Source organism: Lissotriton vulgaris, chromosome 5, assembly GCF_964263255.1.
Source record: "Lissotriton vulgaris chromosome 5, aLisVul1.2, whole genome shotgun sequence".
Classification (NCBI taxonomy): domain Eukaryota; kingdom Metazoa; phylum Chordata; class Amphibia; order Caudata; family Salamandridae; genus Lissotriton; species Lissotriton vulgaris.
This window is the reverse complement of record NC_141693.1, coordinates 1,815,772,783-1,815,797,467: the sequence shown is the minus strand read 5'-3', so window position 1 is coordinate 1,815,797,467 and position 24,685 is coordinate 1,815,772,783. Positions and strand designations below refer to the sequence as shown.

Here is a 24,685-nt window from a genome sequence, read left to right as displayed (position 1 = left end):
ACAGCCATTTCTAGGGTGACGTGGTTGGGGGAGGGGCACCCCTGCAGTTCCCGTGTGCCGCCCGTGAGTGCGTGTCATGTATGTTCCTGCGCGCCAAGCTTCCTTAAACGTGGGGGGGGGGACTGGGGGAGTTAACAACAACTAGAACTTTGGGTGGGCAACTGTCCCAATTCTGGGGATACGTCACTGGGGGTGGCATATCCAAACTAGTGTCCCACTAGGGGAGAAAACCAACAGAAAGTCGCGGGGGTGGCAGCGTGTGTCGCTGCTGGGCCTGTGCGCGGGTCGGGCTCTAGCAGGAGAAGTGTGTATCGCTCGCTGGAGCTCGCAGTTATCTGGTAGAGCAGTCTAGGCGTCTAGACGTCGCGCATTACAGCAGGCAATCATGAAAAGGATATGTCAGCTGACAGTCCAGGTGTTCACGAAGAGGTGGTAGGCTGGCTGGCCAGGGCAGCGTCCAGTGTGTGCGTCACCACAAGGGGGGAAGAGATTGGGCCAAATCCTGACATAGTCCCATCACTGTCCCGGTCTTTCTCTGGGGTGAACAGGTGCGGGTGACCTTCCAGGTCCGAAGCCGGGGGTGACTGATGTAGTCCGGTGGCCGCCCGTATAGCGTCTCGTCGTTCCTGCATGATTTGTGCAAGATCGGGCGAGCCCGCCTGGGAGGACGCTCGATTCTTGGAGTGGCTAGCTCGCGAGCGGCTTGCGCCCCGTCTCCTTGATCGTCCGGAGTCATTGTTGCGTTTCTTCTGGGGTCCTGGTTTAGGGATAATCGGGCAGTGAAATTCGGTCCAGTCCTGTGCGTCCGCTGCCGTGTCGAAGAAGAGAGCTTTCCCTTTGTGGATCACCTTAAGGCGGGCAGGGAACAGCAGGGAATATTGAAGATCATTCGCGCGGAGGCGCCTTTTGACTTCCAGAAACGTGGAACGTCGCTGTTGGACCTCTCGGGCATAGTCTGGGAACACCATAACATGTTGGTCTTCAACCTGCAGGGGACCCGCCGTCCGGGCCGCGCGGAGGACCGCATCCCGGTCTCGGAAGTGCAGGAACTTGGCTAGCATGGGCCGTGGTGGGAGACCAGGCTTGGGAGCCCGGGCTGGGACTCTATGAGCCCTTTCGATGGAGAAGTACGGCGACCGGTCGCAGTCTGGGGTAAACGATTTAGTCCAGGATACCATATAGGCCAGGGGGTCAGAGTTTTCGATCCCCTCCGGCAGGCCCAGTACGCGAATGTTACATCGCCTCGAGCGTCCCTCCAAATCCACTGTGCGTTCTTCCAGGGTCGTCACGCGTCGCAGGATCTCCTGTATATCTGCTTCCTGTGATTTCACCGCTGGTAGCATTTCAGTCATGTTCCGTTCACCTTCCTTCACTCTGTCTGCCAGTTTTCGGTGTTCATCTCGAACCAGGCTGATGTCTGTTGTCAAGGTGCCCAATCTCTCTTCCATCGAGAGGCGGGACATTTCTATTGCCGCCAGCACTTGATCTAGCTTTGCTGACAGCGTAGGGTCGGTTTGCGATGCATTAGTCTGCGTCCATGCCCTCGTCTGCGGCATCTTCTCGACAGCTGTTTCCGGGACTGTTTGGGTGGCCCTCGGTTTCCCCATGGGTGCTGCTAGACGGGAGAGGGGGTTCCCCCTGTGGTCGTCGTGTGTCTCGAGGGCGGTAGGCCAAACAGTAACCCCGGATGAGCGGTAGTTGAGTGCCAGTCAGGTCCTCCGGCCCCTGTCGGGTGTAATGCGAGGCCTGTTCTACCTCGAGGGGCCTCTGCCAGGGGTGCCAGGGGCGGTGCGCCGTTGCCGGGGTCGGCGATTCCGGTCGCGTGGGGGTCCTCTCTTCTCTGCGTGGAGGGGCCCGCGTTGACTGGTAGGGCAGGGCCAGGAGGCATGGGCTGGTGCCGGCTGGAGTGTAGGTAGGGCGCTTCTATCCCCAGAGCGGTCGTTCTTGGCGTCAGGTTCCTATGGGCGCCATGTTAGGGTCAGGCACCGTTGGTGGGAGTGATCGCGTTCCAGGCACCCTGGTCAGGTGGCGGTGTGTCCAATGGCTCCCTACAATGGTGGACGTGAGATGGAGAACTTCGGGGCACCGGCAGGAGGTCCTCGGGGGGGGAAGTATTCCGCGATGACCAGCTGTCCGATCTCGCGGAGCTCGATCAGGCTCCTGGCAGTGAGCCGGCGTCAAGGCGCCGGGGTCCCGGGGTGGTCGCCGCCCTCTTGCGAGCCGGAGCTCCGGGGTGGAGGAGGGCGCCGTATGGCAGCGCAGTCTCTGTGGGATGGCGGCCTGCGGGGCCGAGGCCGGGGCGTCACAGTCAAGACCCCCGGGAGAGGGGGAGGGGGGGATGGGGAGATCTCCACTCACCGCTCCCAACAATGGTGCCGGGCGTCTGGGGCTGTCGGCTCCGTGAAAGTGTAGTGCCCGCTGGCTCCCTGTGATGCGTGGTGGCAGGGAAATCGAGTCCGGGAGCCGATCAGGCTTCTGGCATAAATGCAGCCTCGGTGGATCGGAGCCCCGGGGCGGCGGCCGCCATCTTGTGCGTCGGGGCTCCGGAGCTCAGAGAGACGCTGTGCACCGCGTATCTCGGTGGGTCGTCGCCGGCTTTCCCGCCGGCTCACTGCCGGCGTCTCTGGTAATGGCTTCTGGGGTCGTCTTCTAGCAAGCCGGATTTCGGCGATTCACGGGTCCGCGGGGCTCAGTAGCGTCCGCCATTTCCTAGGGTAGGCGTCCCTCGGTCGTGGTGGAAAGCAGTTTGGCTCATGCCGTTCTTCCACAGAAGCTGCCGGTCACTCAAGGGGTGCCCCGGTGTGCAGGGGGATCCCGAGTGTTGAATCGGGTAAGCTGAGGCTCCTTGCGATCCAGGAACTGGGCAAGATGCTAGCCCGATCGCGGAGCCTCAGCAGGACACAGCCGCCATCGTGGCTTGCTAAGCCACGCCCCCCAATATGTTGGCGTTTGTGGTTGGCCGTCGGTTGTAATTTTCATAGAGGGGAGCGAGAAGAGGATTATGGAATGGTGTGAACACTGTCCTGAAAGTATGGCTTAATCTCTTAAGCTATCAAAGGATCCAATGCGGATTCATTTGTGTGCATAGGATTCAAGCAGAGTTGAGTGATCTTGATGTTACCGAAGTATGAGGTGGGAAGAGAAACCGGTAGGTCGTTCTGATCACCTCAGTATAGTTGAAGTCAAAAAGGAATGTGTTATCAGCTGCAATCTCTTTTTCCCAGCACTTAAGTAAATTGTTCAGTGAAAGTCTTGTTTTTCCCCCCCCCGAGGAATGTAAGCAACAAATTGGAGCGGTGGAATGTGGAGTAAAGTTGAAGAAACAGTGCTGAGTTGAAAAGATAAATAAGCAGAGAAAAGATAAAAACGGGAAACGGAGAGGGGAAAAGTTTGAGAAGAGCAGAATTTTAAACGAGAAAGAAAATATGAATTAATGAATGTGGTAATAATAATGAGAAATGTATTCGAAACCAGCAAAAAGTACAAGGCAATAGAGCAAGTTACCTTGAACAAATATTAAAAAAAAAAAAAAGAGTGCTGGGATACAGGGAGACGAAAAGAGTAAAAGAATAAAAATATTAAGAGCGTAAATTGAGAGTAATGTGAAAAGCTAAGTGAAAAGTTGCATTAAAAGGAGGAGAAACGTAAAACTAAATGAAAGGGTGGAGAAAGGAGGGTCCTGGGCGTCTCTCCTTTTAATAAGGTTGCGCTGACCCATGAAAAGCATTCTAAAATTAAAACTGCTGTTGGAATAACCTAGTGATACAAGACTAAGCGGTGAGGGCTTAGCACATGTGTGCACTGGTAAGTGTTCTTTATTGTCCAATTCAAAATATGCTCAATCCTTAGATCACGCTCTTCTTCCTGTGGAGACCCGCTATTGAACCACCATAGTTACACAAAATGCCAATTGAGAGAAGGAGCGTCAGATTAATACTCTTTGTATTCAATCAATTATTGAATTCTTAAAGGTCCAGTCCAGACGCCAGAATTCAATAATTGATTGAATACAACTAGTACTAATATGACGTTCCTTCTCTCAATTAGCATTTTTGTTGGAATAACCTCCCTGTTTCTGCATGCTGTGATCTCTTCGGATTCCTCACAGCGGTTGGAAAGCAGGAAGGCTTGTGTATGAGTTGCTTCCCCGGGGCTCGCTTGTGCAGCAAGTGCCCACTGACCCGACTCTGCACCACCTGAGCCCGCCTCGCTGGACACAGCCACCTGGGGCTTCGGACCCTACTGGCGTGGGTCACGGAGCTAATCACGGGAGTGCTCTGGGCAGGCTTCCTGATCAACCTTGCCAAGACCCAAGGCTGTTCGGGTGGTCTGTTTGGCCCCACCAATGCAGGCACCCCGAGACAGACCACCCCGAGCCGCGCTCATCGAGGGCCCTCTCTGGCCGTACCTTTCTGTGCCCCGTGGGAATGGCTTATCGAGTGCCCTCTCGGGGCCCACCTCTCCAGGCACCTCGGGTAGGGCTCGTTGGCTACCCTCTTGCCCCCCCCCCCCCTCTCCAGACCGTGTCAGTCCTCTTTGGACCCGGCTGGCCAGTCGCACCTCTGAGCAGCGCGAGGCTTTATCCAATGACCTGACCATTTAACCAGTCACCAGTGAGCACTCTAGGCAGAATGGTCGGATTAAAGGCACTTTGTTGCAATTGCTGGTTTCAAGTGAAAGGAGTCATGGGCTAAAATTATAATAAAATATATTTTCAGGGTTCGTGAAATCTGGAGTGTGAAAATTCGGTCCCAAAGTGCGGGAGAGAGCGTTGCAGTGTAGGGCATTGCAGAGTTTGACACCTGGCCAGCCTGTTAGGGGCCATCTTTGTGTGGTGCTGGACACGGATCGGGACGTTTTCTGTTGACACGAACACAATCACGCCTGAATCAAACAAAGACGATTCGGTTTTATTCTGGGTTTCACCAACAACCAGTGCACGTTTCTTGGTAGCACAATGTATATGGCTACTCTCCACTCCGGCTTATGCCCTCGCCAGTTTACTTCTTTCCTGCCGATTTGCTGTGTACTCAAACCTACTTATCTGCAGCGTAATACATTGACACTGTTTAACCCCTACTGCCCACTCTCCTGGATTCCTTTCTATGGCTATTTTTAGACATAAGATTATTGTGTAATTTCCAAAGTCTTTAGAGTAGAGCCGCCAGGGATCTGTCGGGGATTACCTAGGACCACGTGAATTACTCTTTGTGACAAGTGGTGTAGTGTTTTGGGAGCCTTGGGTCGTCTGAGGATAGTGAGTGATTTTATCAAGATGCAGTGTTTTTTTCACATAGCCAGCTAGAATTACTTCCGGTTTGGGTGTGGTACTGATATGAGAAGCGTTGCTCGCAACACGGCTGCGGAAGACAACAAGCTTTGAGGTGCAGCCAAATGTGGCACAAGTCCTATTCCGTGTCCAAATGGCAGGGTTGTCTCATGGGTCAGCCGCTGTGTTATAAGAGAATGTGGGACTCCCTGGAGTCGGATTGAGAAAGAGAAGCATGCTGTGTCTTGGAGAAGGGGGGGGAGAGACTCCCTTTGTTAGGCAGATAATTCCTAGTGAATTTATTCACGGGTGACTCACTATCTGTGTTCGTGCAAATTCTTTAACTCTAAAGATTAGTGTATCTCCATCCACGCCTAGCAAGAGCATAACATGCACATTCAACATTCCAGGTACATTCTTGCAGTTGATGAATTAATAAGAAGCCATGAAGCTAACATGGACAAAAGAGGAAGTGATTCCTGGCATGTTTTGCTCACATTTGTGGTCACCAGAGGAGTATCGTCCTGACATGATCAAGAAGACCCACTGTAGCAGGGAAACCAAAACGCTCTGAGCTTAGTAGTGCACTGCATAAGCAAAACCGAAAGGAGCCCTGTATTAATGAAGGGTAAACGTTGCTGTGGAGGCCTAAACATATAAAAGGATTGATTCTACATAACATACATAATACATTTTTTTTTTAAACCGGTGTTCACCAGAATCACTCATTGTCTAACCGCATTCTTGTTTGACACCAGGGCTGTCCGCATTACTTCCCTCTATCATGTGGAATTAAAGATTGTGTGCCTCGTATCTACTTAGACAATATTTCTCAGTGTAGTGGGACTATACATAGTCTATATTAACAGCACACCCCATTATCCTTTTCTACCGTCTCTTGGGCATTTCTGACACTCATCAGAATTTGACATTGGATTGCCCTCGGGTACCTTTTTGTACTCCTCCAAATTGGAGATAACGTGCTTTTCACCCACTTCTGCTCCCATTGTCTCACCTAATTGTCTCCTCTTCCCTACTGAGTTATTGAAATCTATATTTGTGCTTAAAAAATTCCATGTGCATGTAATTGTTTTACTACCATCGTCTCTGCAGTACAGTACCAATGAAGATTAAAAAAATATATAATCGTAAAGCCATGTCACATATCCTAAAACACTATGACACACATTTTCAAGTAATTAGTAAATTGGATTATTGCAACTCACTGCCTGCGGGCCTCAATTTGTATTCCCTGCTTTACGATATGAGGAAGTTTGCTACCAATACTTTGCTCTACTTTCAAAGCACTGACCTTTAATGTTGTTCTGAAGTTATTATAAACCTGAGTACTATTCATTTTGTGGAGCAAGTATCTCAACTTCTCCCAGAACATTATCTCTGCCCACCCCTCCTTTTCCCCCTCAATACTCCGGTAAACCCCCATGATGCATTTCAAATGCCCCTTTGTTATCAAAATGTATTGGCATTTATATAGCGCACTACTTACCCGTAGGGTCCCAAGGCGCTTCGACCGCTGCGAAACCCTTCCTGGCTTCCCTGAGAGTTGGTCCCTTAATGGGTATCTCCAGGGTGAAACCAGGCATCCCCGTCGGTCTGGTGGGGCCGTTAGTGAAGATGAGGCAAGCTAATGCCCAGAGTTGCCGAGTGTGATCGCTGATCAGAGTGGGCACCGAGGCGAGAGAATAATCGAGTCCGCTGACCCTGGTCTAGAAACCTGCCGCGCCGGGAATCGAACCCTGGTCCCGGGCCGTCCTCTGCTCTCGGGTCTGCCGCCTCTAACCAGTGAGCCACACTACTTCGCAAATCCCACCCACATCTCTCTCTGGTATAAGCTATATGGTGGAATTCTGATTATTTTTTTATCCCCCACCACCACCAAGATTTTAGCAGAAATTTACCACCTGGAATGAAGGATGGCTGATATACTTTGTAAGTGCCATGCTGAAAAAATATTCCGCAGGAACTATTTATTGCAGTAGTTGAACACTACACACTAAAGCTACTTAATGCTCTTGCCACCATCACAACCTGCAACATAAATTATACATCCACATACTTACTACACGCATACATACCAGTACTTACATGTCAAATACATACACTATCCACAAAACGACACCATTAAGCAACATTACATTTCACCACTAATAACTCAAACTAATACGAGACCTGTTGCATTGCAAATGCTTGTTCCTACTTGGAAACAATTGCCGTAGTCTCTGGTGTCTCTATCTGCGGTCTGTGTAGCCACCCTTTTCAGACCCTGGTTCGTTTCTATGGGTTCCCGGTTCCACAGAAGTCATTCCTCTGCCCCAGCAAGTATTGTATTGTAATTGCATTTATATAGCGCTTACTACCCCTGATGAGGCATTGAAGCGCTTTTTCGTCGAGTAGCACACTACTCCGGGGCCCATAGAGGATTAGTGTTGAATTAGTATAGTGAAACATGCAAATACATTTTAAGTGGTGGATAGGTTAGTCAGTTATTTGGATTTGGAATGATAGCAGAAGAATAGAGGAGGACAAAGATTTGTATTTATATAGCGCTTGTTGACGCACGCGATTCAGGAAGCCCGCAAAGAGAATGTCTCATCCCGTACGCACACCATTTCTCAGCTTACTATTTCCTTGACTTTGCTTCTTCGGCTGTTGTGGCACGCAGGTCAGACAGCATCTTTGCCCATGCAGCCAAACCATCTCCCAGACGCTCATCTCTCCTCACATGTTTCATTCTGACTTCTTCCGCCACCGCCCATTTGGGCACATCGCGCAGCCCGTGGGCATAACGGAGGGACTGCGATCCCATCCATTTCAGAGCAATACCCCAGTTTGCAAGCACAAGCTCAACAGTAAGAACTTGTGGCTAAGTTTCTTTTTCAAATTGGACAGAATCAGTTCCACCAGTACCTACTGCCTGTGGGGTGTGTGGCACCTCCTCCAAGTAGGGCGCTAACGGATCAGCTTCACACCACATGTACAAAATCCACAGCAGGAGCTTCACATATAGCACACTGGACTGATTGTGTGGTGTATATGTTGTGTAGTCTTGGGTAAGAAATACGCCTGGTGGGTGTAGTTATATTGCATCAGTTTGAAGTGTGGGTTGGAGCATGGTGCGCACACCCATGTGGACCTTCTCCAAATACCGCATGGACACGGTCTCACTTAACACTTCCTCCCCTTTCCCATGGGCACTATCCTTGGCGAATCCTCTCTCAGCGCGCGATATAAGTGCGATATCAGTCTGCGACCTCCTGGCATTAGCAGTAGTGTTAGTGCCTGCAAGGTTATCTGCTCTTCCAGAAAAACAAATAGCGCTTGATATTGCATTTGTTTGCCATTTCTTCACCTTATATTTAACAGATGTTACTGTTACCAAGTGTGGTGATACTCTACAGACCTCAAAAGCCTACAATTCAGCTTCAGCTTGCTGGTATCACAAACAGGATTTACAGATTAGATTTAATGTCAACATATCCGAATGTCAATGTTGATCCATTTAATAAGAACATATTGTGTTGGGAGAAGTAACATCTCCTGTGCTCTAAGACGGATACTTTAAGGGTTTTCATTGATGAAATATTATTTTGTTTTTTAATGTAATATGGGGAGGGGTGTGCTAGGTACACGGTGAGATGCTGTACCAGATTATTGGTGCCTAGTCTGAGAAAGCCTTACCTACAATTTTTTTGACATTACTGTCAGTATTTTGGTGTCTTTTGGGCGCTCTTGACATTATTTGTTTTTATGTCAGATGTAGGACAGTGGCCGCTAGAGTCTTCTTGTGGGGGATCCAACCCGCCTTGCAGATGTTGCAGTCTTTCTGCCACAGTGCATTTTGTTGCCAGTGGAGGGATTTGTTTAACATGCCAAGAGTCCTGGTTTGATGGCGAAAGCGAAATTAGCTTTTAGGTTTATGGACGTCCGACAATCAGCAAATGCAGAGTGACGTGAGGGCATTATTTATTCACTGGCGCCATTTTCGAGCTACGGTATTTGTGCGGAATGAGCCACCATAGTGGCCCATGGGCGCTTGTCCGTCATCGCTGTTTTTATAGTTTCCCCTGCTGTATTCGACAGGGAGCAGCCTGCCCATGCCACGCTGGTCTGAACCATTCCACACGAGGGCCTTTCCCTGTAATCGGTGAGCTGTCAGCCCAGCAGTCGCCCGACTGTTAAATTGCCACTCCCCCAAATTTAGTTGACTTTTGAGATTTAGACACTACTGCCCTGTCCCCTTGCCACCGTGGCATGCTAATAACCGTTTTTTTTTTTGCTATGCTAATAACCGTCTCAAACCAATAAAACGAACGTTATATTTCGTTATTAGGTAGTTAATATACTGTTTATTGACCGACGAGCATTTGTGAACGCATTCAATATTTTCTGTGAAGCACTCTCATTGGGACTGCGACGAGCTCTTGGCTCTGCTCGATTTACGCTTGTTTTGAGCATTGTGTAATCCTGTTGACGGAGTATTCCTATTTTTTTGTTCTTTTTCTAGACACGGACAATGTTTGGTTCACAGGGTTATAACGATTTTTCGTAGAGCACATTAAGCTAAAAACATACTCTACTCTTGTATACTGGTTTTGGCACGACGTCCCCACTTTAACAGCGCGCATAGACGCATCTGTATACTCTACTAGATAGATGGCCATGTAGCCACTTTACTACAGTAATGTCCGAAACCCTTGTAATTTGCTGCTGGTGTCACAGTTTTGACTTCTCCTAACTCAGAGCGCTAGAGCTTGCCTGCAGCGCCACATAGCTGAAAACGCAGGTAACGCGTGCTCTTCGCAGTTTTTAGATAATCATAGTAACAACTTTCCCCCTTCTAATTAGAGATTTATGACGGTCACTTGTGACATCGCACCGCTGTAATGTCAAGGGTTAATATTGCTCCCCCCTCAATTATACAAATTTAATTGATCTCAAAAGGTGTTTTGGTAGGAGGTTTGTACTGCCGTGGGCAAGCTTTTCTGTATATTTTTATTTATCTAGTTAGTACTTGTAGAGCGCGAACCAGACCCAAACAAAAAGGCGCCACCGTGTTTTACAATTTAAAGACCGACAAGTAAAACATTATCAGCAAATGTAGGCATAATAGAAATCAGTTCTTTATTAGTAAACAAATTGCATTATAGTGAGCGTAATAATATCAAATAGTTTTGGTAAGGCGGAAACCGTGACCAGATCAAAGCACTTACCAGCAAATATGGCTGGGGAGAGTGGTTATCTAAATTTTTGAAGACAATGCTGATGTCAACGAAATAATTCTTATTCATTATAGATATCATGTTAAAGAGAACAGTCTCATCGGGGAAGTTATGGAGTATACGAGAAGCGTAGTATGCAGCTGGTGCCGATTACATTATGTAGTAATAAGTGGTTGTGAAACATTTTGAACGGGAAAGAATTGAGAAAGCTTAACGTGAGTTGTTTGTTTGCGTTTCCATGAGACTTCCGCTGCTTTCCATTCCTGTATGTGTTCTGTTTAATGAAGACCATTTAACTTGTGAAGGACGCCTTTAAGAAGAAATTCTAGTTTTGCATTCCCCCCACTTTCCTTTTATTATTTACCTGTACCTTCAACACAAAATGTGCCTTCTAATGAAGCATTCCACTTAACACTTTTGCATGCCTTTTGGCATACAAAAGTGTAAAGTCAGGCGCTTTGATGTTATAATAGGTTGGTCCTTTATTTTGATGCAAGTCAAAAAGGTTTCTTAACATATACCGAGGTAAAGTGTCCTGCGGATGTTTACCAGCATGTATCAAAATTATAGATTTCTAGATGGCTTGGTGCATCGGATTAATAGGCCTTGGGTAAAGTCACTAACAAGCAGATAGATCCGCTGGCCATAATGGCTCCTGTCTTTCAAAGGGAAGTTCCTTTCGAGAAATGTATCCCCAACCATGCCTCTATTGTAGGAAGAATCTTTGTGACTTTTGTCGTAATAAAACTCCAGTTGTATGTGCAAGGCATGTAACCAAAGGGTTCCATCTACTCTGTCGCTCCAAATTGTCACAGAAGATCTCTCTCAACCAGGGGAAGCCATCCGTCGACCCAGAAGGTGGGTTTTGGCACAGAGACCACACCGCACCTCAGTGGGTAGGACATCTGTTAACATAGAAAGCTATTGTAGACCAAGAGCAGCTTACTTGGCCTAGAAGTTCTCAGTTGTCTACAGAAGCTTCAGTTGTAACGCAAAAGAGTGTCCTTTGGAAGGCCTCCCTCAGGCAGGAAGATCTCTGTGGGATAGAAGACGTTCACCTTTGACAACCACCAAATAGGAAGTCTTATTTTGGCCAGGAACTAATACATCAGTTGCAGAAGTGTTTGATGGCCTTGCAAGTCTTCGTTGACCACTGTGACCTCTTAGCCCAGGCAACACCAGTGTCCTCAAAGATATCCTCCATTTGACATTCATTGTGAGTAAAGACCTGCATTAGCCATTTTGAGACTGTGCGCATTCCAAAATCCAAGGACCTCAAGTATTCTTTATTAAACTGTGCGAATTCCAAAATCCAAGGACCTCAAGTATTCTTTATTAAACACAGACGTTGATTACTGGAAGTCTCCAAACAGTTTTGACTTTTAACACTTCTGAGTGTTGGTTCTTGTGGGTCGCTAGCAAGCCTGAAGCTGTGTTTTCCACTAACCAGTCTTCTAGTAAATTACTTTTTTGCCATCCTGCTGTTGTTTCAGCCTCAAAAGATTGTACTTGATAGCCCCAAAACTTCTGTATAGTGAAAGGCTCTTCACTAGTTGTCTCCTGGCCTCCGCTCTTGGGCACTTCTCGTGGACTGACTAGTGTAACTCCTTAATGCATAGGACTCCGGAGGTCAAACTCTGCTTATTGTAATGAGTCCAAATGGTGCGCCTTTCAGTGATTTAAATGAGGCCACCACCCAATGAGGCCACCACCCAGTCCCTCCCGTTCTTGGGCAAACCCCACACAGATAACTACAAACGGCCATGGTGGGTCTTTAACGAGCCTCTTAAGCAGTTGCATTAACAGGGTGTGCTTGCAGACTTTCTACCCATACTACTTCCCAGCCTGTAAATCCCTCAGCCTCCAATAATACAGACTCTGATCTGCCCTATGGCCACTGTCCTCAGACCACATCTAGCCTAATGTTGCCAACACCCTCCACTCCGCCCTTTTTGTAAAAAAATGAATACATTTAAAAAAGTCAACATATTTACAGCGGTGAAATGAAATGAAATGAAAAAGTAACTTATATTGCGCAACTAAAACCCGAAGGCATCAAGGCGCCTATCAAAAAATTTCAAAGAGGCAAAACAAAACTACAGGTAGGCTTTAGCAAATAGCTGAGTCTTCAGGGCCTTTCTGAATGACTGCATAGTGGGGAGGGACTTAATTTCAACAGGTAGAGCGTTCCACATTTTCGGGGCTAGGCTAGAAAAAGCTCTGGCACCCCATTTGACTCTGCGCACGCGGGGTACAGATAGCGGAGATTTATTAGTGGAACGCAGATTTCTGGAGGGGGTGTAAGGAACCAAAAGGTCTTTTATCCCCCCTGACCTATGTCTTGTTAAGGCCCCATAGGTCAGACACATTATTTTAAAGGAAATCCTGTCCTCAATCGGGAGCCAGTGTAGAGATTTCCTTGCAGAGGTGGCTGACGCACGTTTGGGTAGGTCTAGCACGAACTTGGCCGCCGCGTTCTGGACCATTTGTAAGCACTGCAGCAGCCCCTTGTTGAGTCCTGCATACAGCGCATTACAATAATCAAGTCGGGAGCCTATAAGTGCGACCACGACTTGCTTTCTCGCCTGCTGAGATAGGTGTGCTTAATCTTCCTCAAGATGTAGATTAAGCCCCAGCAGGTAGAGATTGTTCTATTCACCTGCTGACGCATACTGAGGGTAGGGTCGATCAGGACTCCCAGATTTTTAGCCAAGGCAGCAGGTACCGGGCATGCTCCCAATGATGCGGGCCACCAGTTTGCCGACCAAATGTCCTCCTTTCCTCCGAACACCAGGATCTCCGTCTTCTCACCATTTAGTTTCAATGAATTGCAAATCATCCACTGAGCGACTGCCTCCATACAGAGTCTAAAATTGGAGGCAGCCAAGCTGACAGGCTGGGAGAGAGAGACCAAGATCTGGGTGTCGTCCATCACAAAAGATCTAATAAGTCTGGCAAGTGGGGTCACATAGATGTTAAAAAGGGTCGTACTTAGTGTCGACCCCTGCGGGACCCCACAATGCACAGGCAGGGATGGAGATAGAAATTCCCCCAGCTTTACTCTCTGTTCCCTCTGGTCAAGAAAGGAGGTCAGCAAACTAAGTGCGGACCCCTCTACCCCAATCTCCCTCAGACGAGATGTAAGCACCAAGGGAGAGAGGGTGTCAAACGCTGCTGTAAGATCTAACAGGATCAGGAGGGTGGTCTGGCCCCTATCAACTCGGGTGCGGATGTTGTCCAACACTATGGTAAGGGCCGACTCGGTGCTGTGCCCCCTCCTAAATCCATGCTGCGAATGATCCAAATGACTAGAGTTTTCCAGGAAGACTGCAAGATGCTGGTTGAGATGGGTTTCCAGCATCTTAGCAGGAGCGGGGAGCAACTAAATAGGACAAATGTTTTTAAGAACCCCTGGGTCCAATGTTGGCTTCTTAAGCAATGGCTTTACCACTGCCATTCCATTGGCAGTGCACTTCCATTGCGAGGGGAAAATACCATCCCTCATTGCCCTATTCATATTATCCAGGAGGGGAGGCAAAAAGGTCTCCTTGCACTGTTTAAGGAGCTTAAGAGGGTAGGGATCCAAAGGGGAGCCCAACCTGGTCTTATTTAGGAGGTTCTCTAATTCCTGAAATGAAAGGGGTAGAAAAGAAGATAAGCACCCTAAAGAGATGTCCTCTGCCGGAGTTGGAGCAGAAGAACCAGAGGAATCACTGCATAAAACAGCCTTCTAGCACGGGGGTTGGTGGCAAAATGAATAACTGGATTTGATGCGGGGGTTGGCATTCTTAATGTGGAGCAAAGATCTGGGTACTATGGGCCCGTAAAGAGTTTAATGCAACACAGAGTTAAATTTCTCATTGTGTAAACATCACTACCACATCAGAAAGATATGCACAAATCACTGTATTTATACTTAATGCTCTGGCCTAGCTTGAGGAACATATGACATTACATTGTATGATTTTACAATGCATGTCATTACTACACATTTTTGAAAACTACCATTACAGCGCATAATACTTTTAGGGCAACAGTAGGGTAAGTGTTGGATTGTGTAAGGGTAAAAATTACTATTCCCTCTCCAGTGAGTGCAACAGTAGGGAAAGTGATGGATAGTGTAGGGGTAAAAATTACTGTTCCCATGTACCCCAAAACCCATACCCATCCTAATACTAAAAAATCGCTATTACTTACCTTATAAAACGTTGTAGTGGCATGCGATGTAGTGGTATGCTTTGTAGTGACATGCGATGTAAAGGCAGTTGCGTTGTAAAGGTAGGTTGTTGTAATGACTGCGTTGTAATGGATATTTCCCTGCTTGAGGATGTGCCACAATCTATGTAAATGCAACAAGTTCTTTACCACATATTAAGCAGGTATGCTAACACCACCTGATCTTTAGTCTGTACTGATTCACAATAACTACTATCGCAGGACAGCATTTCAATCATAAGTCCATAACTAGGGCGAAACCGGTTCTGGATTGCTTGTGTTCATGTTCAGGGAGGACCTCGCTTGGCAGTTTGGACTGGATCGGTCCTATTGGAGCAGGGCCAAGATTGATTTGCATACAGCTTGGTCCAGACTGAGGTGGCATGGTTTGCAAAATAACAATGGATTGGGACGCGGATCGAGTGATTACCAGTGGCTGAGATTAATTCAAGCAGACCATCCATCACTGTTTTATTTATAGTATTTTAATCATGGTAATTAAAGCCTCTGGACTTACCTGTACTGTGCGTTGTGAGGAACAGTATCACTTCTTTCACTGGATTATCATTCAGATCTTGAACAAGAATAGTTGTATTTGCTGTTGCCGCCATTTTGACTTGGGCAGTACTGTTATTGTTTTTGAGGAATGCAGTATTTGACACCTCTTATTGCATATTGTGTTTTTTTTTCTCTGATAGATTTACCACCTGAGGAAATGAGTGCACATATACTACTACTAGGCATATGTAAAACTGGCCTAGTTTGCATTATCTTAATTTAGTGAAAAATGACCGCAAAATTATGTGTAACTGCACAAAATGTGCCTCACACTCAAACAATTGCCCGAATGGTCCGTATAGTTAAAACAAACTTGACAATGTAATTTCGAGTTCGTCACTCGTGTTAAAAATGCTGCTGCTTGGGTTCAGATTTGTAGGTTTACGCTCAATTACCTAAAGGGTCTGCTCGTATTAAAAAGTAAAAAAAACATTTTGTAATGTTTGTTGGCCATGCATGTTAACCCATTTACCACAGGGGACATTCCGCCGTGGTGCGGCCGTTCTAATGGGTGGGCGGGGCTGCATCGGCCAACGGTCGTGTGCTGCACCCCGAAGGTGGTGCTCGTGTCGGCCCGAGCACGGAACGGGTTAAAAGAACTGCTGCTCGCATTGAAAACACTGCAGTTTGCATTTGAATTAATAGGTTCGCACTAAAAAATTACCCGAATGGATAAAAAAATCTACCTGAGATGCTGTTCGCATAAAAAAAATTAACTGAATGCTACGTTTTATTGTTAAAAAATGTCCCCAAAATGACACGGTGTGGTATAATGGGTGTAATCTCGATAATTTAGTGTTAATTTTGCTATGCCCAGGCCTAGCGACTACTTCTAAAACATAAAATATATTAATGCAGTAATTCAGTCTGTTCTGCAGTTTTTTTTCATTACTTTTGTATTTTAAACGAGGACACATCCACGGTCTGAACACTATTACAACATGAAGTTCCCCTGGCATTTCTTTTTATTTACATTATTCTAGAAATCCAGGCTCCGTGCCAATGTTTTCGCCATTACACCTACCATAATTATGTCTTGCTTGTACACGGAGCATTTAATTATAGAATGTGAGGTTACTGTGTGTTATTTGAGGAGTAGAGGCATTCAGCCACTCTCTTCCAGTAAAACGGTTCCCACTGTTATGACTTGAGTCTGGTTTGTGGCTTTGTCGTCTGTTCATGTATCTACACTCCAGGCATGTACGAGATGCCCATTTGCTACATCCAAGTTGAGACCTTGTCCTCCCCCCTCTTCCTGCACTGCAAAGTGCCCCGATGCACTGCTCTGCAGCGCTATATATAATGAGCTTGTAAGTAACCAAATCTCTCCTTTTCCTTGCAGCCGCCTCCTGAGCCGAAGCTCAGAGAGAGGCCTCGAGCCGGGGAGAAGCAGAACTGGGTCAGGCTGAAAGCCGATAGTGCTGGCACAGCTGCGGCTCCCAGGCTGCCTCTACAAAGAGCATTATGCAGCCTGCCTGCCTCTGATATAATTCCCCCCTCATTATTATTAGCAGGGTTTGTTTGTATTTTCGGGGATGGGAAAGGCTTCTTCTAGGCTCTAGATTTAGCCCAAGACGAGTCCCTGCAATGAAGTTTCTTGGACGTCTTGCACCACAGCTGAAGCTATCGGGGAAGACACCTGCTCCAAACCCCACGCCCGCCCGCCCCATCCTCTCCTGATTTTTTGGAGAGCGAGAGTAGTTCGTGACCATTCAGTGCTTGACCTCTTCATGCAGTTGTGGTTTTTAGAGGTTCAGCCCACCTCCTCACTCCAGGTCATTAGGAACACACTACCTACGGTCCTGAACGGTTCACACACAAAACCTTGATTTCATGCAAGTTAGTCTAATTAATTCAGTGGAATAAAAAACAAGTCCACAACAGCCAGAGTGCATTAGTGTAGCCCACTGGTAGTCTAGAACTTGAAAAAGTGTCGATAATGACCTCGAGAGAGGTGTTCCTCCTTGTTGACATTAACATCGCTCTATCGTCATTTCAGGCCCTTGTCTCTTTAGGGATCCCCACAGACAGAAGAGACTTTTTAAGAGTCTGTTTATTCATTCCCGAATGCCTCCTCACTGTAGACGCTGCGTTTCGTTTTTTCTTTTTTTTTTATTAGGATAAGGTCTTTTCCTGATGGGTACCCTCTTCTCACCTTCCATGTGCTCCCTGTCTCCGCTATCATCATTATAGCCTGTTTAACAAACCCCATCTGGACCTCTGTAGATCGTGTCTAACTACCCAATACAGCGGAGAGTTATGGGTTTGATGGAGGTTAAGTAGGGTAGTTGTCACAGCGTGTGACACCCTCCACGCAACACTCCATTCCCTCCATCCTGTCACTACAGCAGATGCTGCTTGAAGTAGGCAACCCACATTAATGTTACCTAGTAACTCCTAGACGTCCTGGCATCGGGCTGGACTGGGAACCAGAAGCAGCCCTGGCAATTTTGTTGGACCAGCCCTGGGAGGGGGTGGGGTACGGTTGATGTGTGAAGCACTGCTGCTTTTGTTACTGGGGGCCAATATTACAGCACTGTTGCAAAACGGGCCACACCTTTCCAGCCTCCTGGGTAAACGCCCAACGCCCGCTATGACCAATCCGGCCCTGCCTGACATGGTGGATATCTTACAGTGAATGTGGTAATAATACATCACAACTTTTGCAGTGTGTGTGTGTTGCTGTAGATGATGTGTGTGTGTGTATATTTATATATCTACCCTTGTATAAGTAACCTTTTGGCCTTTTGTCTCCTCAGCAATAGAGACTCAGAGTACGAGCTCGGAAGAGATTGTGCCCAGCCCCCCGTCGCCTCCCCCTCTACCCCGCATCTACAAACCCTGCTTTGTGTGCCAGGACAAGTCATCTGGGTACCATTATGGAGTCAGTGCCTGCGAAGGGTGCAAGGTAGGTGATGCCACTGGCCAGTGCTTAAGTGGGATGAAAGAATTGGGGTTGCGGGGGTCTCTATAAAGGACTTGGACAAAGAAGTGTAACTGGACATCCCATCAAAGAGGGTATAGCTTACTACATATAAACTCAAATCCTATGCTTCACAAAGGGTGCATGCTACCTTACCAGTATTCAGGTGTCTCTCAATTTCCTGTTATTGCATCCAGACCCACTGCAGAACAACAAACATACGCATAAAACAAGCCCGACATATTGACTTTGCCAATGCTTCTTAGGGATATTTGCTAAATAGGTAACAGCAATGACTCTAATGTTAATAATTGAAATGTTTAAATTCAGAAAATTTGAATTAAACATTGCCAAGGTCTGTGTACAGGGTAGTGGCCTGCATAGTGTCTTAATCGCTGCCAATGATATCATTCTGTAAGACACTTACACCCTCCTCCTCTAAACACCTTTTTGAAATCCTTCTTCTGAATATCTCGCATCATTTCCTTGACTTCATCACTCTGTTCTTCTGCATGTAATTTCCTGTGTCTACTCCCCTTCTCTATGCCCCCTCTCTCTCACAAGCACACTCTTGCTCTCTTTCCTCACCTGTCAACAGCATTTTTGTTTCTCTTGCTCTTGACACCGACTATTTCAACCACTGTGGCCAAGGATCGGATATGTATGTAGTTTGAATGCCTTCATAACCCTCTGGCAGACATAGTGAGAAGCTTGCATTGCTTTCAGCCTCACCTGCAAAAAAGCGTAGAGCAGACCCCACATAATTTTACTCTTCGGAATTCTGCGAGGATACATAACAACTTTGTGAGATTCAGCGGGGTTCCGCGAGCGGCGGAATTCCAGTCTGTTTCCTACTTCTGCTCACTTTTAGCATTGAGAGCTTATCCTGCGCTTTAAAATCAGCGCATACTGCACCAGGCGGTGCGCCAGAGGGCCCTGCTTCTTTCTGCCACTGGAGTAGATTTTCTTCTCGAGCGGTGGTTTTCGCAGGACGAGCAGCAACTTTCTTAGCGCAAGCAGCATTGACCTGCTGCGACTGACTGCCTGCATTAAGAAGTCTCGCCGGGAAGCGGTCTAGTGCTCGTTTTTTCTCGCTCGTGCCCAACCAACTTAACGCTGATGAGCCGTGCGCAAGAAAAACTTCACTACGCAGTGGTTTGGCAGAGTTTTTGCCGAACTCCGCGCTCCAAGCTGAGCGCAGAGTGGGGAAAACTCAGCGAAGTCCGCTAGCGGAGCAGAGTATTCCGCCCACCCCTACTCCAGCGCTCTCAGCTTGCCCCAGCATGAACACCCACCCACAATCCGAATGGAGGCCACCAAGAGGTCGCTCAGTTCACTGTATGCTCTGTTTAGGAGCCCGATTTTCCATGAAATAAAGCTCTAGAAATATATAATCTGGGAAGAAAGCAAATGCTCTTCGAGACTGCCAGATGAAGTAAAACATGACTTGTAAACAAGAACTGCTTAATGACATGAATTACCCTGTATGTTTTTACTTAATTTTTGAGGAATCAGTGTTTTCTGTAAAGTTAAAAACGTGAATGTAGTGCCTGGCAGAGACTCGTTTCATTGTAATTCTTTAAGTACTTAGTGTGAGACCTGGCCCTTTCCATCCCTTCCAAAATCCCCCGTCAGTGCACCTCTCTTGTCTTGTGGGAGCCTGGAGTAGAAAAGCGACTGTACTGCCCCCAGCTAGAAACGAGCGTTCCTATGTCTGACCAGGGTCTGCTATAGAGCAGGACCGGATGCGGACCAGGGTTGTTTTATAGAGCAGCTGAAGTCATGGCTGAAAGAGGAGTGAGGTAAGCTGTATGAGGTGCCTGCTTGAGTGAGATGCAAGTAGATGTGCTTATACAGGGTATGGACTCAGCCTGAGACACTGAGGTGGCTGGCAGAGATGCCTGCACAGGTGAGGTCGCAGCTAGAGACACCAGAATGAGATGCTGGCACAGGTTTAGCCACATAATCTAGCATCTGTGCAGGTGAGGTGACTGACATGTGTCTTCACTTCACTTGTGGATTTAAAGCTAGAGACACCTGAGCAGGTGAGGTGACAGAAAGAAATGCCGGCAAAGGTTTGCCACAGCAAGGAACGTCTGTGCAGGGGAGGTGAGAGAGACATGCCCGCACTAATGAATTTGCAGCTAAATACACCTCCGCAGGTGAGGTGGCAGCTGTCGATACCTGTACATGAAAGAATAATGTTGCAGGTAACCTTCGTAGGTGTGAGAGTTCAAGCTGATACCTGCACAGGTTTTATGGCCACAGCTGTGCATGCTTCTCGGGTGATCAGACCACAGCTGTAGATGCTGCTCGTGTGATAAGGCCCCAGTTGTAGATGCTTCACAGGTGATCCGGCCACAGCTGTAGATGCTTCACAGGTTTTATGGCCACAGCTGTGCATGCTGCTCGGGTGATCAGACCACAGCTGTAGGTGTTGCTCGGGTGATCAGGCCACAGCTGTAGATGCTGCTCGGGTGATCAGGCCACAGCTGTAGATGCTGCTCGTGTGATAAGGCCCCAGTTGTAGATGCTTCACAGGTGATCCGGCCACAGCTGTAGATGCTTCACAGGTGATCCGGCCACAGCTGTAGATGCTGCATAAGTGATCAGACCACATCTGTAGGTGTTGCTCGGGTGATCAGGCCACAGCTGTAGATGCTGCTCGTGTGATAAGGCCCCAGTTGTAGATGCTTAACAGGTGATCCGGCCACAGCTGTAGATGCTTCACAGATGATCCGGCCACAGCTGTAGATGCTTCACAGGTGATCTGGCCACTGCTGTAGATGCTGCATAGGTGATCTGGCCACTGCTGTAGATGCTGCTCGGATGACCAGACCACAGCTTTAGATGTTGCTCGGGTGATCAGGCCACAGCTGTAGATGCTGCTCGGATGACCAGACCACAGCTTTAGATGTTGCTCGGGTGATCTGGCCACTGCTGTAGATGCTGCTCGGATGACCAGACCACAGCTTTAGCTGTTGCTCGGGTGATCTGGCCACTGCTGTAGATGCTGCTCGGATGACCAGACCACAGCTTTAGATGTTGCTCGGGTGATCAGGCCACAGCTGTAGATGCTGCTCGTGTGATAAGGCCACCGCTGTAGATGCTGCACAGCTGATTTTGCCACCGCTGTAGATGCTTTACAGGTGATCTGGCCACAGCTGTAGATGCTTCACAGGTGATCTGGCCACAGCTGTAGATGCTTCACAGGTGATCTGGCCACAGCTGTAGATGCTTCACAGGTGATCTGGCCACAGCTGTAGATGCTTCACAGGTGATCTGGCCACAGCTGTAGATGCTGCTCGGGTGATCTGGCCACAGCTGTAGATGCTGCTCGGGTGATCTGGCCACCGCTGTAGATGCTGCTCGGGTGATCTGGCCACTGCTGTAGATGCTGCACAGGTGATCTGGCCACCGCTGTAGATGCTGCTCGGGTGATCTAGCCACTGCTGTAGATGCTGCTCGGGTGATCTGGCCACAGCTGTAGATGCTGCTCGGGTGATCTGGCCACCGCTGTAGATGCTGCTCGGGTGATAAGGCCACCGCTGTAGATGCTGCACAGCTGATTTGGCCACCGCCAAACACGACGTCGCTGTGGGTGTTTCGGCGGGACGAGGGCTGTGGATGGGCGCCGGCCGTTTTACCAGGAACGGCCTGCTGGAACACAGTGCCTACACCCTCTTCCCTTGGACAAATAGGACCATCAGTCCACCACTAGCTCTATAAATTACTCAGGTCCAACTCTGTTAATTCGACATTGGAATGAACTAATATACAACAGGATTACAGTATCCGGGAAGGCGCCCCTTGGACCCCGGTTCCTCTCACACTCTCTCCAAAAGCGACGTATCATAAACTTAAAGCCCTGAAGAAGTCCCAGCTTGGGACGAAACGCGTCGGCTGTATATGTTTCACTGCAAACTGAAAATAAAGATTAAAAGAAGACTATCAACATCTCTTTGAGAAATATTTCTTCATTGTGCTTGAATACCATTTGCACTTATTGTCTTGCTTTTTGTGGTGCACCTTTGCGGTTGTTTTATTTTCACTAAAATTCCCTAGGGAATAGGCATAGTGATGATGGGTGCCATCCAGTGTGCACACAATCCCCTTAATTAATTCAAGGTCAACTAATATTACGGGGAGAAAGTTAGTCAGGTGCTGACTCTAGGAAGGGTCCATCATTATATTTTGTTCCTGGCCACTGCTGTAGATGCTTCACAGGTGATCTAGCCACTGCTGTAGATGCTGCTCGGGTGATCTGGCCACAGCTGTAGATGCTGCTCGGGTGATCGAGCCACTGCTGTAGATGCTGCACAGATGATCTGGCCACTGCTGTGCACCTGCATAATTAACATTTAGAGACCGCTGCACAAGTGATAGTGTTGCAGATAGGCAGATCTGATCATGTGACAAGATCACACCTGTAGATACCTTTACAGGTTAGAAGTCCTAGCTGAAAACACGTGCATTAGTGAAAGTCTCGATGTTGAAGATTGCTGAACAGACGACATAACTGCTACCGGATACCTGTGCATGTTGGGAAAGCACACTGGCAGATCTCTGCATAGGCAGAGGGTCAGACCTCGAGACAGATGCGTGTCGCTGCTGAAGACACTTGAACATGTGAGAGGCACTGCACATGCGAGAAGCTGGTGCAAGGATGCAGTGTTCGGATAAAGGTAGTGCTCCTCCCCTGGAGCAATGCAGTCCAGTGCTGTAATTGTCACTGAACTTATAGAGTGCTTACTACCCCAGACAAGGCGTCTAAGCGCTTTTCGGCGAGTACCACACTATTCCGGAACCCAAAAAGGATTAGTGGTGAATTAGTATAGGGAAATAGGATTTCATTTGAGTGGTGGAAATGCGTCTGTTAGTTGGCTTGAAAAGGATAGTGGAGGGATAGAAGAGAGAGTCTAGAAAGTGTTTACTGGGCGATCATAGTAGTAAGAGGAGATTTGGGATGGGTAAAGGAGATATGGAGGTGGGAAGAGCATCTAGTAATGGATTAGATAGATTGTAGTAGTAAGATGAGCTTTGGGATGAGTCTAAGGAGGGATACACGAGGGAAGCATTTAGGAAGGGTTGTTTGGGAGATCATAGTAGTAAATGAGGTTCGGAGTGAGCCAAGGAGGGATGGAAGAGGGAAGAGTCTAGAAAGGGGTATTTTGAAGATCATAGTGGTAGAATGAGTTTTGGGATGAGTCCGAGTGGAGGTAGATAATATACTAAGAGAGATCTAGGGTGAAACGTAGGGTAGTGCAATAGAAGGACTCCGTTTTTTTTTACAGTAGGAGTAAAGTAATAAATATATGGATACATAGAGGGTATACCTGTATAAAGAAGGAAATATATCAAGAATTAAGTTGTATTTAATAAACCCAGACTTTGAATAGTGAAGCAATTGGAGATGAAATAGTTATAAATAAGTGGAGAACCAGAAGTATCTAATCAAGTAACTTATATAAAAACTACACAGTGACTTATATACATGTAAAGTACTATGTACATTTGTTAAGCAGACCTAAAGCAGGCCTCAAATTTCATTAAAATGTTGTAGGCCTAAGGGTCTCGTGACTCGTAAATAATCTACTCAACCTCATTGTAATACTCTTGACCTATAAACTGGTTTCAAATGATGTGATCGTGGACATATATTTTAATTAATTGAGCTGCCATGTTCTTTATTTTCACATATGAAAGCACCTTCAAATATTGGACTTCAACATGTCTGCTGTACAAAAACGCTTTTGATTGCTCCATATAGATTACACATGACCCCTGACTTGCCTCTAAATTTATTAACAGCATTGTCATAAGGGCAGGGTCAGGAATATTTCAAGAATCATGTTTGAAAACTAACTTTTAATAAAAACATAACTAAAGCATGAAGTGGTAGCACACTGTAATTTGCAGTCTGCAGATTTTACATTGAAATGACCATTACATTTCCCACTGGCATGCAGTTTTATAGATAAAAATATATAGTGTACAAACAACGTTTGGAAATCAAGTTTTTGCCCCAATGTGTCATTGCACACTACCAAGTAAAGAGTTCTGATTTATTTTGCTCCTATTTAAATCTTTGTTTGCATCACACTTCTTAATCACAAAAAAGTGTGCTTTCGTAATTCCTGATAAATGTTGTACTATTCACTTACAAGCTATTTAACCCCTTCGATGCTCATGACGAGCTCAGCTCGTCATGAGGCACGGTTGAGCTGTGCTGATGACGAGCTGAGCTCGTCATGCAAAAGGGGATTATTCATAGTTCAGCACCGGGGGAGGGAAAACCTATAGCAGCCAAGGTGTTAAATGTTGTGTTAGAAAAAAATTAACATCTTCAAATAGCTCACTTGACAAAAACCTCTAATAAACTCAATTTTCCAAGCAGCAATTAATAAAAAGACAAATTAATATTTGACCTTTTTCCTTGAACTGACCGCAATTGTCAAGAGAAAAACAAGATTCAGTGGC

The 24,685-nt window shown here is 47.1% G+C and overlaps 1 protein-coding gene across 6 annotated transcripts in view; it reads left to right on the top strand.

The window, feature by feature from the left end:
• The window catches only part of RARA (retinoic acid receptor alpha), a 408,762-nt gene that overhangs the window by 339,008 nt on the left and 45,069 nt on the right, over positions 1-24,685 (top strand). For all 6 annotated transcript variants that reach the window (XM_086924234.1, XM_086924233.1, XM_086924235.1 and 3 more), the window contains one exon: positions 18,042-18,190. In XM_086924234.1, coding sequence (XP_086780360.1) covers positions 18,042-18,190 — 149 coding nt within the window. The remainder of the gene's footprint in view (positions 1-18,041; positions 18,191-24,685) is intronic.